The sequence below is a fragment of the Erithacus rubecula genome, assembly GCF_903797595.1.
Source record: "Erithacus rubecula genome assembly, chromosome: 1".
Lineage (NCBI taxonomy): Eukaryota > Metazoa > Chordata > Aves > Passeriformes > Muscicapidae > Erithacus > Erithacus rubecula.
In genome coordinates this window covers 18319692-18341989 of record NC_136658.1, presented here as the reverse complement: position 1 = coordinate 18341989, position 22298 = coordinate 18319692, and the positions used below count along the sequence as shown (strand labels likewise).

General features: G+C 40.2%; 1 protein-coding gene across 2 annotated transcripts; it reads left to right on the top strand.

Moving 5' to 3' along the window:
- The first annotated feature begins 976 nt into the window (after nt 1-976).
- On the top strand, nt 977-22093 carry NXPE3 (neurexophilin and PC-esterase domain family member 3). Of its 2 annotated transcripts, none has more exons than XM_079314132.1 (6): nt 977-1092; nt 4159-4371; nt 11457-12217; nt 13810-13883; nt 16760-16966; nt 17854-22093. In XM_079314132.1, the coding sequence occupies exons 2-6, from the start codon at nt 4279-4281 to the stop codon at nt 18402-18404; spliced, it is 1686 nt and encodes a 561-aa protein (XP_079170258.1). In that variant the 5' UTR covers nt 977-1092; nt 4159-4278; the 3' UTR covers nt 18405-22093. The 2 variants fall into 2 exon arrangements, with proteins under 2 accessions (XP_079170258.1, XP_079170259.1); XM_079314133.1 differs by lacking the exon at nt 977-1092 and adding an exon at nt 1663-1923.
- Nucleotides 22094-22298: the final 205 nt, after the last annotated feature.

Here is a 22298-nt window from a genome sequence, read left to right as displayed (position 1 = left end):
TAGAACTGATAGACTTTGTATATTGAGAGGGAGGGGAAAAAAACACAGTACCAATTGTCTTTCAAAATACTGTCTTTTTAATGTGTTCTGCTTGTATAGCCAGATGGCTTTCAATTCTTGACCTACAGTCTATAATAGAAATATAAGCTGGTGCCTGTTGAGATTTTGCTTTGTGTCTCTACTAGGTAACCACTGTAAGATGCAGAAAGGAGGAAAATAGAGGTAAGATCACTTTTTCAAAATAGCTGTGGCTGATGGGGGTGGGGGAAGAAGACAAAAGCAGGCAGTTTCTAAGGGCCAGGCAGTATTTCAGCTGCTCTGTCTTGTTTCTACTTTTAAGTAAAAAAACCCCTCCACAGCAAAAATAAGCTCAAGCTCTTAAACTGTACTCATAAAAAGAACAGCTAGCAGGTGAGTGTTTTGGCATTCCCAAACTTATGTTGCATTTACAAGCGTTGATAAAACTAAGTGCGGCTGTTCCGCATGTTCACGGCGCGGCCAGGCGCTGGTGCAGGGTGCAAAGCTCAGCACGGGCTGTGCTCACCCTCATCACGCGTCTTGAAGTCCTGCTGCAGTGCAGCGGCGTTTGCCCGGTTCTGCTGTGCTGGGCCGTGTCTGGGGCCAGACTCTCCTTCCACAGCCTTCTGTTCACCACGCCGCCTCTGCTGCTCTCTGCTCCGTTCGCCTTCAGGCCAGGCAGCGTTTGAGCTGCGATCGTTCGCGTCAGAGTCTTCTCTCTTCTCTGGGGCTGCGGGCGGGGACCGCGGTGGTGCCACCCGGGCCCCCCTCGCCACATCCTGCTCTCTCAGGCTTCACCCGCGGCGGCTCAAAAATTGCAGGGACGGTGGTGTTGTTTGTGTTGGGTTTTGTGTCTGCTTTCCTTTCCCCTGCCCCTTTTGGGCGCAGAGGCTGCGGCACGGCCGCGGGGCCGGAGCCGCTCTCGGGGCGGGGCGGGGCGGGAGGAGGCGCGGCCGCCGCTGTGAGGGGCGGGCGGGCAGGAGGGAGGGGCGGCGGGAGCGGCGCATTTACAGCCAGCGCCTCCGGGCCGGGGGCGAGGCCGCCGCCTGGCCCGGGGGAGCGCCGGGGGCTGCGGTGAGGGCGGCGCGGCCTGCGCGGCTCGTGCGGGGAGCGGGGGACAGCCTGGCGGGGCGGGCGGGCGGCGGCGGGCCCGGGGCCGCTGCGGGAGGGCCGGGGCGGGAGGCGGCTGCGGGGTCCCGGCGTTGGCGGGTGCCCGGCTCGGATCCCACGTTCCCGCGGCCGGGTCCGCCCGCCCGCAGGGCCGCGCTGCCCGCGCCGCTCGGGGTTCAGCGGGGCGGCGGCTGAAGGTGCTTCCTGCCGCCCCGGGGCTGCCTTGCGCCGCTCTCCAGCGATGCTGGGGCTGCTTGCGCCGCTGTCCGGGGATGCTGCGGCCGCCTGGCTGCGCTGCCCGGGGGTGCCTGGGTTACCCTGCGCCCCTCCCCGGGAATGCTCACCCCGCGACACCGCTGAAAGTACCTTTGAAGCAATGAAACGGAGCAGTGCTTCCTGCTCGCTGCCTCACCCCTGGCTCGTGGGTGCGGGTGCCGTGTGTCCCGGGCGGGGGCTGCGGCGCTGCCCCCGGCATGGCAGCGGGCTGGGGGTTTGCCAGGGCGGAATCCGCGAAAAACAGCGGAAAATCTGGTGTTCCGTGCTGGCAGCCACGCGAGCATCAAACCTCGAGCCCCTGTGCCCCAGTGACACGGTTTGGGCATCGCCGGAGGTAGCGGCTCCTCTGTGCCTTTGAGATTTGCATGACAGAATTTGGAGAGGTTGCACTCATAGCTGCTTCTGTAACGCTGCTGGCTTAGAGAGCTGTGGGGATTGAGAGCTGACAGTAATTGACAACTTGTAAAAAAAACCCAAAGCAACAATCCTGTAATGAAGCATGAGACATAATTTAATGAGGTATTCATAAAAATGTCATTAAATCAGTTTTTGTTTTTAACACTGGGTGAAATGGGGCATATGGTAACATGGAACAAAGGTAATACCTAGCAATAAATAGCCAAAAATTCAAAGGCACAGCATTGAAATTTAAAAGAATAAAATATTTCAGCAAAATCCCTGGTCATTGTAGAAACTAAAGTGATTTTACAGGTAAAAAGTTGTAACTGCCTTTTTATTTTGTGCCACTGTAAGCAAACCACCAATGTATGAATTTAATTGAAACATATTTGTGTGTGTTTCTATAGGTATTTTTAAATTTATTGTTTCCAAGGGTATCTGTCCTTTTGTGTGGAGGGCTTCAGAGAGCATTTCAGGAGCAGGGTAAGGCCTAAGGCCTTTTGGCATACATACGAGCTTACAAAAAAATGAACGGGATCAATTATTCATCAATTGTGATGAAACTGGCAGAATAATAAGCCTTTATCATAAAGAAAGCTCTGAACCTGTACATTTAAAGGTTTTAGGGCATGTGACATCTACAAAATTGTGAAAATTCTGAATAAAATTGCATGGAACAGTGTTCATGGTCTTTTTAGGCATCTGAAATTGCAGTCTGTTAATTTTCTGTATTGTCCATTTCGGTGATGTGGAAAGAATTCTCAGCAACAGAATTGAAAATTCTGGTTTTGTTTAATGTTTAATTGGGCATGTATGTCCTTAAATTAGCATTTTCACGTACTTAAGTATATTTATTACCAATTTATGACCCAATTTCCTGTTTAATGCAAATTTCATATTAGTGCAGAACTGTTCCAACAAAGCTGCATTTTTGTTGTATTTTGATGCTTTCACTTTAATGGTTGTCTTGCCCTTTCAATGCTAGTTCATTGGTTAGAAATATAATCTCTGTAATTCTCAGCAAAGCATTTGAAGTTATAATCCTTATAATCCTTGTAAAGCAATTTGATGTGTGGTCTATTTTGAGGCTGTCCTGGTTATATCAGTAATGTATTTCAGTTTTCTAACCTCTGTTCATTTGACAAATGATCTCTTAATTTTGATATCTAATGTATCCTTATATTTAATTTCAATTTACACAACATTTTTATATAGCCTTAAAACTGTAGGCACTATAGTTTTATATTATCTTAATTGTATAATTTCTCAGTTGTACTATTTATAGAAAGTTATACAAAGTTTATATAATCATTTGACTGTTGTTGCACTTGGTTCATGGTTGTATGAGTAACTCTGCTTTGAGAATACTGGGTTTGGAGAGATTGGTGTCTTTTGACTGTCTCTCCTTGCCATCTGTTTTCTGTTTCCAAGTTTAGAGCTTCTGCAAGAACTCTTGCAGAAAGACAGCATCAAAATTGTCCTTCTCAGAGAGAAAGGAAGGTTTAAGAGTCATTCTGAGCGAGCATTGAGAACTTTATCAGTGGCTGCCAAGTCTGTTATTTTATAGCAGATCATCCATCAAGCAATCTTAAAGGAATATTGTATGAAAGTTAATGAAAGACAGTACTACTATTAGGTTTAAAGAACCAGAAACAACGAATCCCAACACATTGTATTCTTTACAGAAGTTAATTTTTTTTTCAGAGCTGCATATGAGTACCTGAGATAAAAGGAATGCTAAGAAAGTAAAACAGGGAAGGTGTAATGTTATTGGTGATGCATGAAGTTAAATTTTAATCCTTTCAAATCTCTTAGGTATCCCCTCTTTAATGCTACAGTTGATTTATTTTTCCCCTCTTCCCAAGCAGAAAACTTGAAGGAAGTTTTACCTTGCTTATAAATTTGTTTCAGATATCAGTGTTTAATAACAACTTAGTAGAATGTGTAAGCAGGTAAATGAGAGATGTTTAAGTTTCTGTTTTGGTCTGGTAATGTCTGGATAGTGGTGGCGTGGCCTAACAGATAAATAGAGTGGTGGTTATTTGTTTGGTATTTTTGATTGCCAGAACAAAACCTTGCTTCTTTGCTTTTTTTTTTTTTTTTTTTTTTTTTTTTTTTTTTTTTTAAATCAACTGCAGGTGAGACCAGCTTTTTGATAAGGGTTTGCTTTGGCACATGCAAGAGAATTATGTAACATGTTAGATAATGCTGTTCAGATTAGTTCCACAAAAAATAATCTGTGTTGGCCATTCTATTGTACTAATTATTGCCCCACTATTTGGAAGCTTTCAGTGTAAAACTTTAGTTCTAGTAAAATTTTGGGACTTAATACAGTTTTTGTAAATGCGTTTGCAGGAATGAAGTGGAAGTCACCTGCACTCTCCCGTGCTCTGCTGAGACGACATGACATTGCTGTTTGTGGTGCATGGGAGTCATGGCAGTGTCTAACATGGGAGGGAAAGACACGAATGGACCATGTGGCGTGACTCGTTCAGACTGCAGCTCTTCTGCCTGCTTATGGCAGTGCTGGCTGTTGTGGTGCTGGTCCATAATTTTTTTCAATTAGAGGTAAGTGGAGCCTGTTTCTTCTCCAAGATAGACAATTCTAACCTTCAACTCGAAAGTCAATAATGTTGCCCAAGGTGACTGACAGCATTTAGCTATAAATTGGAATCTCAAAAAATTCATAGTTGAAGGCATGTCTGGAGGTATTTAATCAACACCCTCCTCAAAAGGCTGGCATCAGAATGAGCTTGGATTGCAACAGGATATTTTGACTTTTTACAGTATTCAAGGACACTCATATTTCACAACCTACCTAGGCTGTTGCAACGCTGCACCCTCTTAGAGGGAAGAATGTTTGCCTTATGTGCAACAATAAGTTGCCTCTTTTTCTGTTAGAGTGCACTTTAACTCCAGTTCCTCTGTGATTCCCCTGTAGGTAGTGAAAGACTGCCATTAAACCCTCTTTTGGTCTTCTCCAGGCTTAAAAAAAGATCCTTTGGTCCCCTTACTGTCAGTCCAGTTCCCTAATCATCTCAGGGGTTCTTAGCTGGTCTTGCCAGCTTTACTCTGGCATGAGTTGTCCAAAAACCAGACACAGTGTTCTAGGTGTGACTTCACCATGGTCAAGTTGAGGAGAACTATAGCTTTGCTCCATCAGATGGTTAGGATCATGTTAATTCCTTGCCACAATGCTATGCTGCTGACACATGGTGAGTTTGCTGTCTCCTGGAATCCCTAGGTCTTTTTTTGCAGCACTCTTACTAGCTTGTTCATCTCCAGCCTGTACTGATGAAATTTTTATTTGCTTTTCCCTTTTTCCCTCTGCTGTGTCTGTCTCGCATATTTTTTCATTTTACTTATCACTTCAGTGCAGAGGTAATTTCAAACAGCTTAGTCAGCAACCCCTAGCTGAAGTTCAAGGTGGATGAGGATCTGTCTGAGGGAGCCCTGGAGGCTGACTGCCCACTGGCTGCCTGCCTGGCCAGGCCTTCCAGTGCTGCATTTTCTGGAAGAGCATTGTAATGCTTGGCCTAACACCTTGTTAAATTATAGCTGTTCTTTGTGCACATCAGCCAGTCAGTAGTTGATTTATACTTTTAAGTTGTGTACATGCTGCTTGCAGAACCTTCCTTCCTCCTGGCTAGTGGTGCCCAGATGAAGTGCTCCAAAAGGGGGGCTGTAAAACCCTCTCACCCCATGCAAAATACAGTTGAATGGGAGGAGGATCACATAAGGGGAATAAAGATATTTGAGAAGGCTTAAATCACAAGCAATTCAGGATCAATAACTGAAGAATGAGCGTTTGTTACATATTCCAGTACTAGTGGACACATTAAATAAAAACTGCAGATGCTGATTTTAAAGGAAGCAGGGATATTTTTTATGGATTGTAGCAAAGCTGCAGAAGCCCTTCCAGTAAGTCTTTGTACTTACTAAATGCATGTATTCAAAAAATCTGGATGAATGCACAGAAGAAAAATCCATTGGGGATACTAGATCTTAAAGGTGTTTACCCTAGCATTTAAGAAATCTAAACCACAAAGTGCTAGAAAGTGTGTTAAGTCTACAGGAGAAAATGGCACAACATGCTTGGTCTGTTTTCTTTTCCCACATACTTGCTGTTAGAAACTATTGGCAATCAAAATATTGTGTTTGATGGACCTTTGGTTCAAGTTAGCATGATCCATTTTGTTCATAGGAGGTAGCTTTTGTTTTCTCTTTCTGTGGTTTTATTTTGTCTTGGGTTTTGACCTAGGATGTTGCCTGAGGAGTGTTGATATTTAGAATCTTAAACTGTTTTCTTTCTATTTTAGAATTCTGTTTCTTAGAGAAAAGGGCTTTGGCAGTGATTTGAGAGTGAAGTGGAAAATGCAGGTTGGGTGTTTGCTCTGTGCTTTTTCTTGCCACTATCCATGATAAGTGTCTTTGTGGCTCTGTTGAACTTTACATATCTGCTTTTCTAAACTCACTTAACTACTATGCTGCTGGTAAATCCTTACATTATAACATGCAACTCTAATCCCTTCTGTTGTCATGATTTTTCTGAGTGAACCTGCTCCTGTACTTCTCTTGGCTCAGTTTTCCATGCAGCCTAATATAGGTATTTACAATTATTTTTTTTCAGTCAGAGATCAAAGACAGAAAAAAATCTTACAAAGCTCTCACAGAATATTTGTAACTGAATCTATTCAGGCTCTGGAAGGAGAGCTTTTTGTTGGTTACTGTTGAGAACATGTTTGTAAACGCATCAGACATACTTCTCATCCCCAAATCATCCAATCTAGCTGGCTAAAGTTCGAGATCTAACACAATTTTCAGCTGTCTCCCTTCTTTTTTGTTTTAGGATTTTATAATTTTTCATGTTGGAATGTTTCCTCTTATTTTCCTAAACTACTAATGACACCCTTCCCATAGTCATACCCATGTCAGAATTGTACTTTCCTTATCTTGTGTTTAAAAAATCCCAAAAAACCAACCAAGCTGTCCACAAAATGTTTGGTAGCCATTTTATTATTTATTTTACTTTTTATTATGAAATAACTCTTCCCTTGAGGTCATATACTTGATCATATAGTACCAGAAGAAATGTGGTTTTATTTTATTATAATTTTTTAGTGTGAATATAGCCCAAGAGATAAAATGTACAGTAATTTTTTGTGAAGTATCAGGATGTTGCCCAAACATCATGCTTTCAGGATGCAAGAAGGTTTGTGTATTTGTACAAGTGGTCTTTAGAGTGACAGAACTACTTTGGGATTAGTTGTGAGCTCTATTTTATTTGAAAGCACCTAGAAGAGAGAGTGTATGGGGAGAAGGGAAATTTCTTGCCAGGACAGTATATGAAATCAGACAGCTGAAACTGAACAAAAGGACTGTGTAACAAAGCTTTAAATTCTTGCTGCTGAATTGCAGGTGCCTACAAAAGGTAACTTTATCTTATTCAAATTATTTTTGGAAGATTTCACTGTCAGGTGATAGTTTTTGAGGATTGGATTTGACACTTAGAGTAGTTTAGCAGCCACTCAGTGCTGTGAGATGGTAATGATAAAGAACTGATTTCATATCTGTCATAGACGACAAATAAAGTACCTGGAGTGTAAAATTACTGAAAATAAGATGACTGACCTTCAGGAATTGGTATTTGTTCAGATTCAGATGTTGTCTCCTGAACCTTTTATTTCCCTACCATGCCTGTTGCCTGGGAATCTCCTGTGCTGTTTCCTACTCTAGTGACAGTGACTTCTGCAAGTTTGCAGCAGCTGTTCAGGATATGTCACGCCAAGGCAGGAGTTAACAGCTGATGGAAGATACTGGGCTTTGAGATGGAGTTTCCCCTTTCCAGCAGCAATGGAAATACTCAATATTTTCATCAGCCACCTACGCTGTGAGGACAGATGTTCATTGCAGATCTTCCCAAGTACTCTGTGACCCTTCTAGAATATCTTTGAGAGCATTATTGCCTGTGTTAATCTATACATATCTGTATGTATCTGATTTTTGCTTAGTTGGCAGTGACAATGCCAAAAGTGGAGGAGATGAGCTGAAACTTCCATTAGTTCTCATAAAAATACATATTTTTTTCCTTTTTGTGACATCTCTAAGGCAGGAACTGCTAGTGGATTTATTTGTGCTTAGCTGACATGTAATCTCTTCTGTCCCGCCTGTGTAACTTGGCAGATAGCCATTAAATTACTTTGTGGTCACATTTAGGCTCTGGTTAGCTTCAAAATGTAGTAAATTAAAAAAGTAATGATAGGGGGAAAAAACCCAACAAAGCAAAAGCCCCCAAAAAACCTCCTCCCACACAAAAACCCCTCAAAACCAACAAACAAACAAAGCCCTTTTGAATTGCACTGAAAATACATGACACCTTGAATATACATGGAAATAAGCAAAGCAGGTGTTATCCAACATGGAGCCTGTAATGAGCACTAAAAGTATCTGTGTTGTAAAGGAAGAGCACTCTTGAGAAATCCTCTTTATCTGCTTTTCATAAAGGAATTTTATTTAGTTTTGGCTATTAAGAAAGCCCTCAGTTCTGCACAGTCTATGTATGACAACATAGAGGAGCCAGAGGGATTTGGAAATACCAAGAGGGAGTAGCAAATGGAGTGGGGACAAACTAAGCTAATTTTTTACCTCAGGGCAGGCCTTGTGTATTCATAGGGGCAGGAGAACTTAAGTACCTGTTTGGAGCTGAGCCTGGGAAACACTTACAAAAGGAAGATGGTTTGGAAAGCTTTCCTATTCCAGTCAAGGATCTGGTGTACTAATTGACTCTGAAGCTCTTTCTGCCTTTACTGGTAAAGAGAATCTCTGCAATATTTTCTCCTGTGAATAGCACACATGGTGTAGCTTATTTCACAAGCTTATCATTCTGCAACAATACATGGTCCTGGTTGGGCTTGAAAGAGATAAAGGATAAGGATAAACAAGGATGATGAAGAAAGACTCATTCTTCAGGATGTTGAAAGAGCTCTGATTTTACCTTCATAGAGCTTCCCCCTCAGGCCCTTTGAAGATAGATTGAGGAAATATTTGTGGTATGATCTATTCTGCTTAGTGGGACATAACCCAGAGATGTTGAAGTGACAGTGCTTGTCCTTGTTCTCAGCTGCATACAAGCAATGAGCGTTGGCCTTATGCTCTGCTAAAAATCTGTGTAGCTGGACTGATTTGGAGACATCAAATCATGTCCTGTTTTCTGAATGAGTTTGTTGGCTTGGTGTTCTCTGCATCCTTTCCCACTGAAAGATATAGGTTATTCCCCTGGAAAGACTTCAGAAAGCCTAACTAGTCCAGAAATGGCATCTTCTGCATCTCTTTTGGAAAGACTGGGTTAAAAACCCTGAGGAATTTTACAGAAGATTAAAAATAGGGCTAAGTCAGTTTTTAAGCTGTCTTAGGCAAGCATCTCTTCTTAATTTGAAAGGATTTGTTTTTCCCATGTCTCCCAGCCTGATTTACTGACTGTTGAAGAACCAACTGAAAATCAGAAACATTCTTTTGGAAACTTACACTGAAAACAACAATTAATTGTATGCACAAATTTGTCCTTTTCACGTCTCTTTAGGAAAACATGTAAATATTTTTGCTGAGACATTGTTACCAGCTTACTGGATGCATCAAAATATATACCTAACTTTTAAAAATATTTCCGTGCAGTATTTTCTATGTTATATATACATTTATGCATGAGCAACTGAGGGAAGAAGTTGTGAAGGTATCCAAGAATAGAAACTTGACTTAATTTGAGGATGCTTGTAGGCAAGATTTAAAGTAGAACTGTGCCTGAGATTCACTCTCAGCTTAGGCTGAAATTTACTGAACTCATAAAATTAATATGCAGCATACATCTGCAGCTTGGCTTGCTGTGATGGAAAACAAAAGTAATTATGAATTATCTCATATGGCCTTCAGGGAAAATTTATTACATCCTGGGTGGGAATATAAAACAGAAGCAAAAGCTTCTGTTGTGATGTTAACATCCGGAGTGTAGATGGGTATGTGTCAATTTATGTTTTAGAGCTACAGTGTAGCAACTTACAGTTTCAGGTTTCATAGTTAACTTGGATATCAAACAAAGAAGATTTTGTGTATCCACACTACATCCTTATCTGCTCATCCTCTTACACTAAAGCTAATCAAAACCAGCTTATGTCACAGACTTCAAAAGCTTATGTGTTTCTATTGCTTGTTAGGTTTACCTTTCTTCTAAAAAAGTATGTTGAATCTCAATGTGGTTCAAATGATTTCAAGACACTGTTGATATTTCCATGGCCTAAGAAAGATTTAAACAATGAATGAGGGTTTAATATGAGTGCTGTGACTTTTAGTATATTACTGAGCAGTTAGTTATGGAGGAGGTAAATGGAAAACACTGGGGTATTTATATATGGTACTGGAAAATACAGTGATATTTTTAAAGATTTCAAATAATGTAGTTTGAATTTTTTTGCAGTCTTTCAAATCTAAACTAGCATACCATCTGATGCTATGTGAATGGTACACTGTATAATTTTAATCTTTGCTTGAAAAATTAATTTCCTTCTTTATGAAATAGAATTATGGATAAGTGCTACTATATATACACCTGGTAATTAATTACTCATTAACTGCTGATTTTGTGTGTATTTGAAGGGTATTTTTGAATTTGCTGATGAGAAGTCTCATGGGTACCTCTGGAGTCTTAGACTGTGCTATTTTTAAAATTTTCCTAATGCAACATGGAAAATTATGTGATGTCATAAAGAAGATGGTATCTGCAGTCATTTGCATGAAAATACAATTTTGGACACTGATATTTTTGCACAAAACACAGTTTTTCAAGTTGCAGCAGAAGCCCCCTTTCTTAGTCTAGTTTTGTATTTAACTATTTTAATTTTTAAACTTGTGTGGATTAAGGGATGCTTTGCTTGCTCTTTCATTTGGTGTTAGAAGCAGCTGTATATAGATTTTAAAATCTTACAAATAAACAAGCAAATTTTTTGCCTGTTTAGTCCTAGCTTGTCCTGCACTATTCTGTTTACCAACTGGCTCATGAATTCATTGTCCCAGAGGGATCTGGACTTTTATTGCTTCCAGTGGGCACATTGCAGAGAAGCATGCATTTCAGATAATTAGCCAAGAAATGATGTGACTGTGGCCAGATAAATGACTGCAGCTGCTACATGCAGCAGACTTCTCTGGAAGGCATGTGCAGGGGGTGCATCAGCTTAACCTGCAGTGTAACATCTCAGAGAAACCCTATTTTCATGCATTAATGGAGTAGTCATTAGACCTCTTGCTGCTCCAAGATCACAATGTTACTTCTGAAGAAAACATGAGTTATAGCTTAATCATCCAGCCTTTTGTCATTTTTTTTTCCACATTGATGATATTTAGAGTGTATACTGGTAGCTGAAACACTGCCATATGTTGGATGTGATCTCTTTAAATGCTTGTTTGCCAAAGCAGGGTAACCACAGGTTTCCCACCTATTTCCTTAGAAATCCCATGGTCAAAGTAACAGATTTGGGTCTTCTAGTGAAGTTGCTTCATTTGGTCAACTTCAAAGCCCAGTTCTTGGGATCATTTCCTAACAAAGCATCCATTATTCACACTGTTTAATTTCATAGCACAGCTTCAGGTAATCTTTTTCTCCCCAGAACCTGGATGATGATGCAGTTTCAGGATTGAGTTGGATAACAGAAAACAATGTCCAGCATTCTCTGTCACAGCCAGCCAAAACTACCAGGAAGCCTTACTGTGGGTACACACAACAGACCTTGTCCAAAAGTGAACAAGCAGAGCAGGAATCGCTGCTTGCTGCAATAGCGTGGCCAAAGCCCCCTGATGGCAAAATTGCCTTTGAACAAAGCACTGATCCCACACACAGTGACTTTGTGATTGTGAAACCCAGAAGGTTCTTCAAGGTGGGTGATCAGTTGGAGGTACTCGTTCGTATGAAGGATTTCCAAGGAAAACCCAAGCAGTATGGTGGAGACTATTTACAGGCACGAATCCACTCTCCTGGGCTGAAAGCTGGAGCAGCAGGAAGGATTGTAGATTGCCAAAATGGCCTTTACAAAGTCTTCTTTACCTTGCTTTGGCCAGGAGAGGTCAAAGTTTCTGTATCACTTGTCCATCCGAGTGAAGCAATCCAAGTGCTCCTGCGTTTACGAGAGGAAAGGCCGGACAGAGTCTATTTCAAAAGCTCATTCAAGTCTGGGAGGTATTCAGAAACAACAGAGTGCAATATTTGCTTGCCTGGAGGTGTCCCAGTCTGTAACTTCACAGATCTCTACACGGGAGAGCCATGGTTCTGTTACAAGCCTCGAAAACTGCCCTGTGACAGCCGAATCAGCCATGCCAAAGGTGGATATCTGAAAGGTCTGCTGACACGAGAGGAAAGCCTCTTTTTCCAAAGGTTTGTATGTTGTTGAATTTATATATATTCAGTCAAGTTGTTTTGTTTGGCTTTTTTTTTTTAATACGAACTTTAGCTTGTTGCTTAAATATGACGCATTGCCTTAGAGGAGGAGTTTCTCTTCAGGACCAGGTGTTTGGTGTTAGTTGTTGAATAGTCTGTTCCCCTTCATTCAGCTGTGCAAGAATCATTGACAGCAATCTTAAAGGAACTTGGCATGTAGTTCTCCTTCTGTGTTTTGAATTCAACCCTACTGAATTTCACAAGAGCGTGCTGTCTAAATCTGGTGGTGGTTTGGGGGACTGTTTCCTTATTTCTGTTTCCATATCTATACTTGCAATATCAATAACAATGCTTTTGAGAAGTACTTTTGGCCAAATCTAAACTACCTAAAAAGGGTCTGGGTTTTAGGCTTATTTTTACAGAAATTGCCAGTTGTTTTTGTCCTCATCTCAAATGTGTTCCTTGTTGCTCAATATGACTTTCAGATCTTAGAAGCAGCTTTCATGAAGAAAACACCTGGTAGAACAAATTGCTGAGCAATACCCATTCAAGTACAAATTATCTGTGCATGTTATTTCAAGTGTCAAATTAAATTAGTTTTACGGTCATATTTTATTTGTGCATTCAGCATTAAAAAAAACCCTCAAACCATCTCTTAGTGCCTGGGTACATGTGACAGAACTGCTTCTGTATGAAATGACACAGCTGAATTTAGATAAAGTTAATTATTATGTAGTGTCAGAATTGTAGGCTACTGCCTTGCTCTCCAACAAAGATATTGTAGGAAAATCTTTTGGCACTATGTTCACTTGAGGCCCAAATTGGGAAAGATTTTAGAGTAGCAGCTCCAAATAGTTTAATTTAGGAAAGTATGTGACCAGTATATGTATGTATATGACCAGAAATAAAAAGTAAGCATCAGTGGAATTTTTCCATGGCTCCTCCATGTCAAGTTTGTATGTGGGTCTTTTGATTTTCTGTGTCTCTGCCAGTCCACCTATAAAATATGGCTTATATTTATTGGTGATGTTCCCATATGGGAATGGGAAAGGTGTTTTTCTTGGTTTTGTTTTGATTGCTTGTTTCATTCAGCTCTGAGGTCTTTGACCAAACTGGCTTATCGAAATTTCAAATAATTTATTTCTTAAATGGAGGGAAAAAAAGAAGACAAATATTTTCTTCAGAACAGTAGCAAAAGACAGAACAAGAGCTTAGGATTAATCAGCTAGGAGCTCCTGCTGCAGCCCTGTACCCACATGTTCTCCAAGCTGGGGACATCTTTGGGGCAAATCCCCAAAAGCTTCCTGCAGACATCTGACAGCTTGATTGCTTTATTGAGATTTGTGTTGGTACAAGTGGGCACAAGATTTGTGTCTGTCATGAAATTTTGAATTCAGATTCAGAATAGCGATGGTAGTCCCAAAGTAAATGTGGAATTAATTCAACTATAGGAAGTAGGGTAGACTTAGAGTAAAAGTTCATAGTACTGTGTGCTTATTTGAAGTGGAATTAAGAAAAAAAATGAGATTGATATTGCCTTCATGTTTCACAGTAACTACTAATATTGCTGTGTTTATTTTTGGTTCAAGTGATGTGAATATCAAAAGGCCGATTCTCTCCAGTGGACCAGATTCAGTCATTGTAAATCCCAAGGCATTTACAGGTAAAGTGAACTGCATAAGATTCTTGCTTGTAATTCATAATTAAATTTCTAAAAAGAACAACAGGCATCAGATAATAATTTGTTTGGCTTTTTAGCATGGCATAAAAATCAGTATCAGATTTCTGTTGATACTATGAAGGGTTTGGGGTGTTAACTGTAATAGAAGTTCAGAAATAATGAAAAATGTTTTCTAAAATTGCATACATAAATAGGATTTTTAGAAAAAAAAAATCGAAAGAAGAGAGAAGTTTATTCTCTTGCACAAAATATCTTTCATTTCCACAAGCATTTACTTGCACTGTAAAATGTAATAGAGTAACTGCTTACCAAACTCTCAATTTAATGAAAACAGCTCTGTGCTGTTTCTTGACTTCTTTCTTTGCTAAGAATGTTTAACAGGTTTTGGTACCTTGCATTCAAGTATTGCCATAAATTGTGTTACCACAGGATGTCAGAACTTATAGTTCTGGACCAAACCTAATTGTTCTGTGCCCTTTCTAAGAACAGAACAAAGTCTATACTAAAATAAACTCAGAGGTTTTATCTCATTTATATTTAATTACAAGCTTTTTATGCTTCTAAAAGGTCTGCATAAAATGTGATACACAGATAATTATTTCTTAAATGAAAACTTTCCATATTTTTTTTCATAAGTTTATGTGAGACTTTTAAGGTTTTGTTACAGACCTGAGCAATAAGGTCTGTAAGAAGACAGAGCATTTCTTGCTTTTGGTTTTACTGTTCACTAAAAAAATACAGTTCTGCTACTAGGCTTGCAGCATTTTACCCTCCACCTCTTTTCTTTTTCAGATCCTTTAGCTGATGTGCTTTTGTTGCTTTTTTAATCTTGTATATTTCCTGACAGAAACTGCTGCAAATTCAAAATTTGATTGTCACCCTTCTTCCAGGAACTATGAATGATCAAAGCCTACTTACAGTGTCCTGAGGATTAATGCTGGGTTAAAAAGGGTTGATAGGAGTAGCACATTTCCTCAGGGAAATTCCTTCCAAGTACAGCAGTCTCTGAATAAATAAACTGAGGTCATTGGTATAATGCTTGTGAATGTATGGATTTGTTAGGACTTATGGTACACACAAACTCATTGTTCTGCTGTTTTTCTTGTACATGTTCTTCTGTGTGGTGGTAAATGTAGATCAACTGGTTTTTTTTGGTTTTTTTGTTTGTTTTTTTTTCTGGAATACAAATTTTCATTTCTATCCTTGGTTTTTAACCTCAAGTTGGAGATTTTAGTCTCTTTTATAAAATCTCAAAGTAAAGGCCAATTCTGAATTCTGGGCCAGAACTGGTATGATGCTATACACAGACTTGAAATGCTGATTTACTGTGGGGCACCAAAATGTTGTTGTAGTACCACTATTGCATATGTATATAAGAATCCATCTAAAATGTAAAAAATTGAATTGCTTTTATATCAAAACTTAGAACCAAACAAACTCAAGTTGTGAATTCATATTATGAATTAGTCTTTAATTGCATGACATGTGAAGGCCTTTTTTTTTTCCTTTCTCCTGTTTATAAATATTAGATGAGTCCGCATTATTAGTTGGGCTTTTTTTTCTTCCTTGTTCCTGCTGTCTGATTTAAAAAATCATCCAGAGATAGAATTTTCTGATGACTTTGTTCTGTGGTAATTGTGATTACATTATTTGTATTATAAAAATGTAATAGTAATTTGCTTTTCACGGTGTCCCTGTGAGGTCTAAGGAGGTTAACATCCTCTAACTTCTAAGGTTAACATCTACTAATACAAAATGTAGAGGATATTCAATAGACTAAGCAATTAATGCTTTTTTAATGGATACTTTTGGGCCCTGGAATTGCAGTGCTTGTACTTTTAGTTCAAACAGTCCCTGGCATGATTTTGGCCATGGTCAGGTGTGCTTTATCAAACAGCTGTATATGGGCATGGACTGTTGTTAGCAGTCTCCACACCAAGGTGAGTAGAAGTGTTCAAACAGCTGGAAGTGTCTGCTTCGTGCAGCTGGTGTTTGTGCCAGGGAAGATCTCCATATTCTGCTGAGGTATTTGAATACACAAGTGGCAAAAGAGGAACCTGAAACAATCTCACAGAACTTTGATGTGCCAATATCACTCTTGTTATAAGAGAAATATGGCAATATTTGGCTGATATAACCATGAGATTGCAGCTTCTCTTTCTGTAATTTCCTGTAATCATGATCCCTTTGTTGCAAGGTATTGCTCAACTTCTGCAAGTTAAAAAGGCATCCTATGGAACAGAGCTTCCCTGGTGTGTAGTTGCTCCTCAGGGGATGCCTGTCCCAGGCAGTAAATGGGGAGGGGGAGAGATAGCAGAGAGAAAGTACGAAATCCATGGAATTAGAGACACTCATGATTATCATATTCAAATGGCACATATAATATTTTTGGTATAGCTTTAATTCTGGCATTTTCATTTTGGAGGCCTTATGATTCAGGGTATGCCGGGGTATGTGTTATTCCACAGTAGTAGTTTTCTGGGGGGTTGTTGTGGTCCGTTTGGGGGTTTTAGTGGGTTTTTGTGTTTTTTGGGTGTTTCTCCGGGCGTTAGCAGGTTGTCCCCGCCGAGCAGCGCTGGAGGGCAGCAGAGCGCCGCGGGACCGCCCGGGATGGGGAGGATGCTCCGCTGGTGTTCCCGGCTCCGCTCCGCTCTGCCCGGGCACACACCCACCGCTGAGCGCTTCCAGCGCTGGCAGAAGGGCGTCACATGCGTTTTTACATCAGCGGCAGAGCTACCGTTCAATTTAAACTATAATCGGCCCCCCAGCTCTTGTCAGCAGTCACTGACTGCCTGTCTGTGAAGATTATGGAGGCTGCTTTGGTTCCACGTTAATGTCAAAGAATTTTTCTCTTCCAGACTCACTCAGTATGGACAGAGCTGAAGATCCCACAGTTTCCCCTTCTGGTTATTATTATGAAGACCAGTGGAGGTCCAGAACACATTGGATCCATAATTTTAACAAATCAGATGATATAATCGAGTGCTTACAAGGAAAAGTAATCCACTTGTTTGGAGACTCTACAATAAGGCAGTGGTTTGAATATTTGACAGCATTTGTTCCAGGTAATTCTTTGTTATTTAGCTTTGTCCTTAAGGATCTTTACAAAGCCTTATTTATCACATCTTGGGCACAGAGCTGGTTTTACTGAGTGACAGTGACAAAACAAAGAAAGAGAAAAGACAAAACCTCGTCAGAAGCCCTGGCAGACAGTCAGATGTTTGAGCAGACACTGAAAACATGTAAACCTTGTAAACAGGATCACCAGGCATCTGCAGAGTTGTCCTTGTAACAGGACTGCTGCTGTGGTTGTGAGTTCAGGTGGCCACCCAGGGAGGCATGGCAGGGAGTGACTTGGGTTGCCACTGTATGGCCTTGCAGCATCCCAGTCACACAGTAGATTTTGGAATGAAGTAGCAAATTACCTCCAATACTGTTTATAGGTTTTGGGGCCCTTTTCCTTATTCAAGTTACTTAAATAGAAGAATTTCAGTAGACAATAAAATATTTCTGCCTCCCTCATCCTTTTCCCCTGAAGCACTTCAATTGTGCTGGAATGCAGTCTTTGAGCTGCCTTAATTCCTACAATTTGAAGTAATCTTTAAATTTAATGGAGTCCTAAAATTGCTAGAAGGGTTCTTGTCAACCCTGGATTCAGAGAGTAACAATGACTATTTGGAAAATTACTTTTTTTACAAGAGAGAAGGAAATAGTTTGGAAAACTTGGAAAAAGCATTGACAGCCTCATGAAATGCAAATGTGCTGTCCTGCAGATTTCAGCACCCATAAACTCCACTCTGAAAAATGCTGCTCACCTGTTTAATCTTAGAGTTCTCTGAAATATGTCCAGATTTCCTTATCCTCTCCCGCTTTGCCGTGTGGTGCAAGCATCTTGTTGACAGTTTGAAGTTCCTGTGCCGTGTTTCACTCACACTTGCTCCTGGGCTTTCAGATCTAGTGGAATTCAACCTGGGCAGCCCAAAGAACGTGGGCCCCTTCATGTCCGTGGACCTGAAGCACAACATCCTGCTGAAGTTCCGCTGCCACGGGCCGCCCATCCGCTTCTCCACGGTGTTCAGCAGCGAGCTGCGCTACATCGCCAACGAGCTCAACAGCATCGTGGGCGGCAGGAACACCGTCGTCGCCATCACCATCTGGTCCCACTTCAGCACCTTCCCCGTGCAGGTGTACATGCGGCGCCTCAGGAACATCCGCACGGCCGTCCTGCAGCTGCTGGGCCGCAGCCCCGAGACGGCCGTCGTCATCAGAACCGCCAACGTGCAGGAGCTCGGGCCCGAAGTGAGCCTCTTCAACAGCGACTGGTACTCCTTGCAGCTTGATTCCGTCATGAGGAAGATGTTCTCAGGAATTGCCGTGCACTTTGTGGATGCTTGGGAGATGTCTGTGGCTCATTACTTGCCACATAACCTGCACCCTAATGAAATAATTGTTAAGAATCAAATAGATGCATTTTTATCTTACGTGTGCCCTCTGCAAACTTAGCACAAATGGGTATCCCTATGTTGTCTTTTGCTATAGCTGAAGTACAGTTGCTCTTTTGAGCTGTGGATGAGGCTGGATGATATGGAGGAACTCTGGGTACTGTACTTGATAAGGATAAGTAGGGTGGCCTTAACTCTGGGTAGCTGTGAAGGTTGGTAAAGAGGAGTTGACTCTTCAGGCCGTATCTTCCTGTAAGACTGATTCCTTCCAGCTTATCATTCATACCTGAGATTATTAGAGAGCACCTTAAATTAAATTGGCAGGATTCAGTAAGAAACTATTAGGGTTATTAGCTTTACTAGTTGTCTGCACTGTACGCCTAATTTAATCCTGATTCTGTTGGCAGGGTCTTGTTGCTCAGAGCAGTGTGTAAAACCTGGGAAGGGTTTTGGGAATGTTCTTTCAGCATTCCAGAGGTTAAGGGATGTCTCCTCCACTTGTGTGTCAGAGAAGCACAGTCTGTTCTTGTTTCAAAGTCCTAATTAGAAACATGAAAGGAGCATACCAAAGTCACCAATAAGGAAGCACAATCACAATATCTGTAGAATTAAGTCATGAGGAATTTGCTAGCATTTAATGGCACACACTAGTTGGGCACCTTTGTTGTTTACAGATAGCTGCTTAATAGTGCAAATAGCCAGTATTTTAGTTTGGTTTCCTGTGCTACTGATTTTTTTTTTTTTTTTTTAGCTTTGATACACTGTCTACTTCTTGATTTATCGGTAGGGAGGGTATGTGTGTTTTGTGACCTCAGCGAAAACACTGTCTCAGGCAGTTTCTGCAAGTTCAAGTTGCTGGTTTAGCTACTTGAAGTTTAAAGCATTTGCCGGTGAAAGTGTTTCATTTGCCAGTGGAAGTGTTTCCATTCCCTGCCAGCTGCAGCTGTTCTGTTCAGTAGCTCTGCTGTGTCCTTGGTGGCCGTGTCTGGACGGGGAGGCCAAGTGACCCGAGGGCCCCTGGGGTGCTTTGGCAGTGGTGCTCAAGGCCATGCAGTGACCCCTCTTCAGAGCCTGTCATTTCTTCAGGAGTTTCACTGCTGTCAATATAAAAGGTGGAACACCCTGCACCCAAAAGCCAAGCATGCCCAGCGTTGCCTTCGTGTACCTGCTTGGCACAAACCCAGGTTTGCTGGGCTGACAGCTGGTGGCTATCCAGCCTCCTGGCCTGGCATTTACTGCTGCTTATTTCATTGAGCCTGTCTACAGTTTTAACTAGAAGCACTTTGAAAACACTTTTTATTAAACTCAACTCCCAAATTTAACAGCAGAGAAGTGTTCCATGCTGTTTTATTTTTGGTGCCATTCAGGCCAGAGCCAGTCTTCACTGGCTTGTGTCAAAACTAAGTTGAGTCTTTGTGAGCAAACTGAGAAGATTAATAAGACAAATTGGCAGGTTGCAGAGTGAAATAATCGAAATGTCTTTATGTTAGAAAAGTTTTCCCCTTGTTTAGGTTTGCTGCTCTCCTAAGGAAGTTTGTGCTGTTACTGCCAGAGCCCTAAGAGAACCAATGCTACCAGCTACAGCAGCAGTGTTTCTTATTGTGTTCACTATAAAGGACAACTGAGAAGTGGTTTAAAAACAAATATAAATTATTTTAGCATGTAAAAGGCATCAGTACTATCCATCTATAAACTTAACAATTTAAAAATGTTTAAACATGTCTGGAGGAATTGTGTACACTGAAATAGCACCTATCCTTAGCTTTTCAAATCAGCAATTAAGACATCCAATTTGCTGGTTCCTAGTGACAACTGCCTCACACAGCATCTGCCCATATATTAGCATTGGGTAAGTTTCTTGCTTTAGTATGGTAATGGCAATTTATCCTCTGCTGAAAAGAGGCCACACCAATTCAGGTCTGGGAAAGTAAACTACCACAATGGAAAATGACCTTTCATCTTTTCCAGATGTGATTTTTAAAATAGGTAAAGACTTTCATCCTGAATAACAACTCTATCCTAATAATGCTCATGGAAATAGGACTTCAGACTTACTTTCAATCTGTGGACTGAGCATTAGGTTTAACTCATAAAGCCATATTGTATGTGAAAATGTTGTGGCTGCATGTGTCTTCTCTGGGTGTTGTAGTGCTTGCTACTGCTCCTCAACAGCAGCTTTATATCACTGTTAGCTACCAAGCACAGAGAGAGAAGAAAATATTTTTTTGAATGCTTTGACAGTTGAGGGAAAGAGAACAGGACTGCTATTAGTCTAATTACCTTTTGGTAGAACCTCATCCTTTAGATTAATTAGATTAATTTTTTAATAACAGATGAACTAACTTATTGGTAATGAACTTCAGGGAAATTGCCAGTTGATTTAGAATGAGGATCAAGATTTTATTTATTTGGGCTCTGAAATAGACAGGGAAGAGAAATGAAGAAACTGAGGATTTACTGAGTTTTGGGGACACTGTGCTTTTAGATGTCATTCAGGTGATCTGTGAATGATTTTTCATTTCTATTCTCATCTGGTTGCCACCACCATTACCAGTTGTGTATGTATGGGATATGCAAACACAGAAGCAATAAAATATTTTAAAATCAGCTTATTTAAACTTCTAAATGAATTTTAATAGGGATTTAGGTTAAGATGTTGGTTATTTTTGAAGCTAATGTGAAGCAGAACTGGAAAGGAATTTCTCAGCATCTGTTAAGTATCTTCCTCGACACATAAAAAATTAATTCACAAAGTTTTTCAAAGGCCTGTCTTCCATTTCTTTCCATTTTCTTCTTTTGAAATGAAGAAATTGTATTATTTTTGATATTTTTATTCTTGTACTGATAATTTTGATTATTAATCTTTCAATAGATATTTTCTTTTTTAATTTATTTATTCAAAAGCTCCCTCAAATTCTAGTGAAAGGAAATACTTTCATTGTGTTTGTTAGAACATTTTAGAGTAATTAATTTATAAAATAAATAAACTCCATGTTATATTAGTGTTGCACTGTAATAATTTGAGAGTATTGTTTATTATGTGCATCTTCTTAGGCTGATTTCTTCCTTCTAGAAATTTAGTAAAAACATTAGTTGAATTGTTGATGAGAAGGGAGGATAAAATGTAAAAGTTTCCCTTTTTTCAGGTTTTCAGTTGCTTCTAATTTCATCTGCAATGCAGCTCTGCTTCCTGAGATTTAAATCATCATTTTTCATTGCTTTACTTCTTAGAGGTAAGCAATTAAAAATGGAAACTCTGTTTACCACAAGTGTCTGTACAACTTTTTGAGTACTACAGGTGATAATTTCATGTTCATACAAAAATGAAGGTTTGATGTTGCCTTCTAGAGGGGTGGAAGATACTGGGATTTTACTTTGGTTTTATTGCAGAAGTGTGGGTTAAAACATTCTTCCATTCATGACAGTTTCAGTAACAGCAAAAAACTTGTCACAAATGTGTTTTTCATTTATAAAGCACTTACTCCTTAAGTCCAGATCATTTCATAGTTATTTAGACTGTTTGGAAGGCTCTTAATCTCCATTGGGAGCAGTGAAGAACTCTGTATGTTAGAGAAAGAACTTGTTTTCAAAGAACTTGATTTTTTTTTTAATGTATGTATCTTATTGTAATGCTTACAATATGCAGAAGGCTATACTGTCTAATTCCTGATGTGATAAGAAAAACAATTTAAATAGCCAAAAAGCTAAGAAAAATTCCTAATAAAGAAGGCAAGTTTACTTGAACCATTTAATCTGATTGTCTCAGTTTATCTTGTTTGCTGTAACCCCACATCCTTTATATTTTTATAGCTGCATAGTGATTCCCTTAGTTTTACCTATTATATTTTGTGCTGTGTGTTGAGTAGAAGTTTCATGCTATGGTTTATAGATTAAATTCACTCTAAGTGACCTTTTTTTTAGGTGATTTGTATCTGGAGAGGAATAATCTGTGCCT

What these genes read in the sequence shown, in the direction of transcription:
- NXPE3 (XM_079314132.1), top strand. Translation starts at nt 4,279, where the DNA reads ATGTGGCGTGACTCGTTCAGACTGCAGCTCTTCTGCCTGCTTATGGCA. An exon ending in GAAAGCCTCTTTTTCCAAAG is followed by an intron (nt 12,218 to 13,809) that starts GTTTGTATGTTG and finishes TTTTGGTTCAAG; the next exon opens with TGATGTGAATATCAAAAGGC. An exon ending in TTTGACAGCATTTGTTCCAG is followed by an intron (nt 16,967 to 17,853) that starts GTAATTCTTTGT and finishes CTGGGCTTTCAG; the next exon opens with ATCTAGTGGAATTCAACCTG.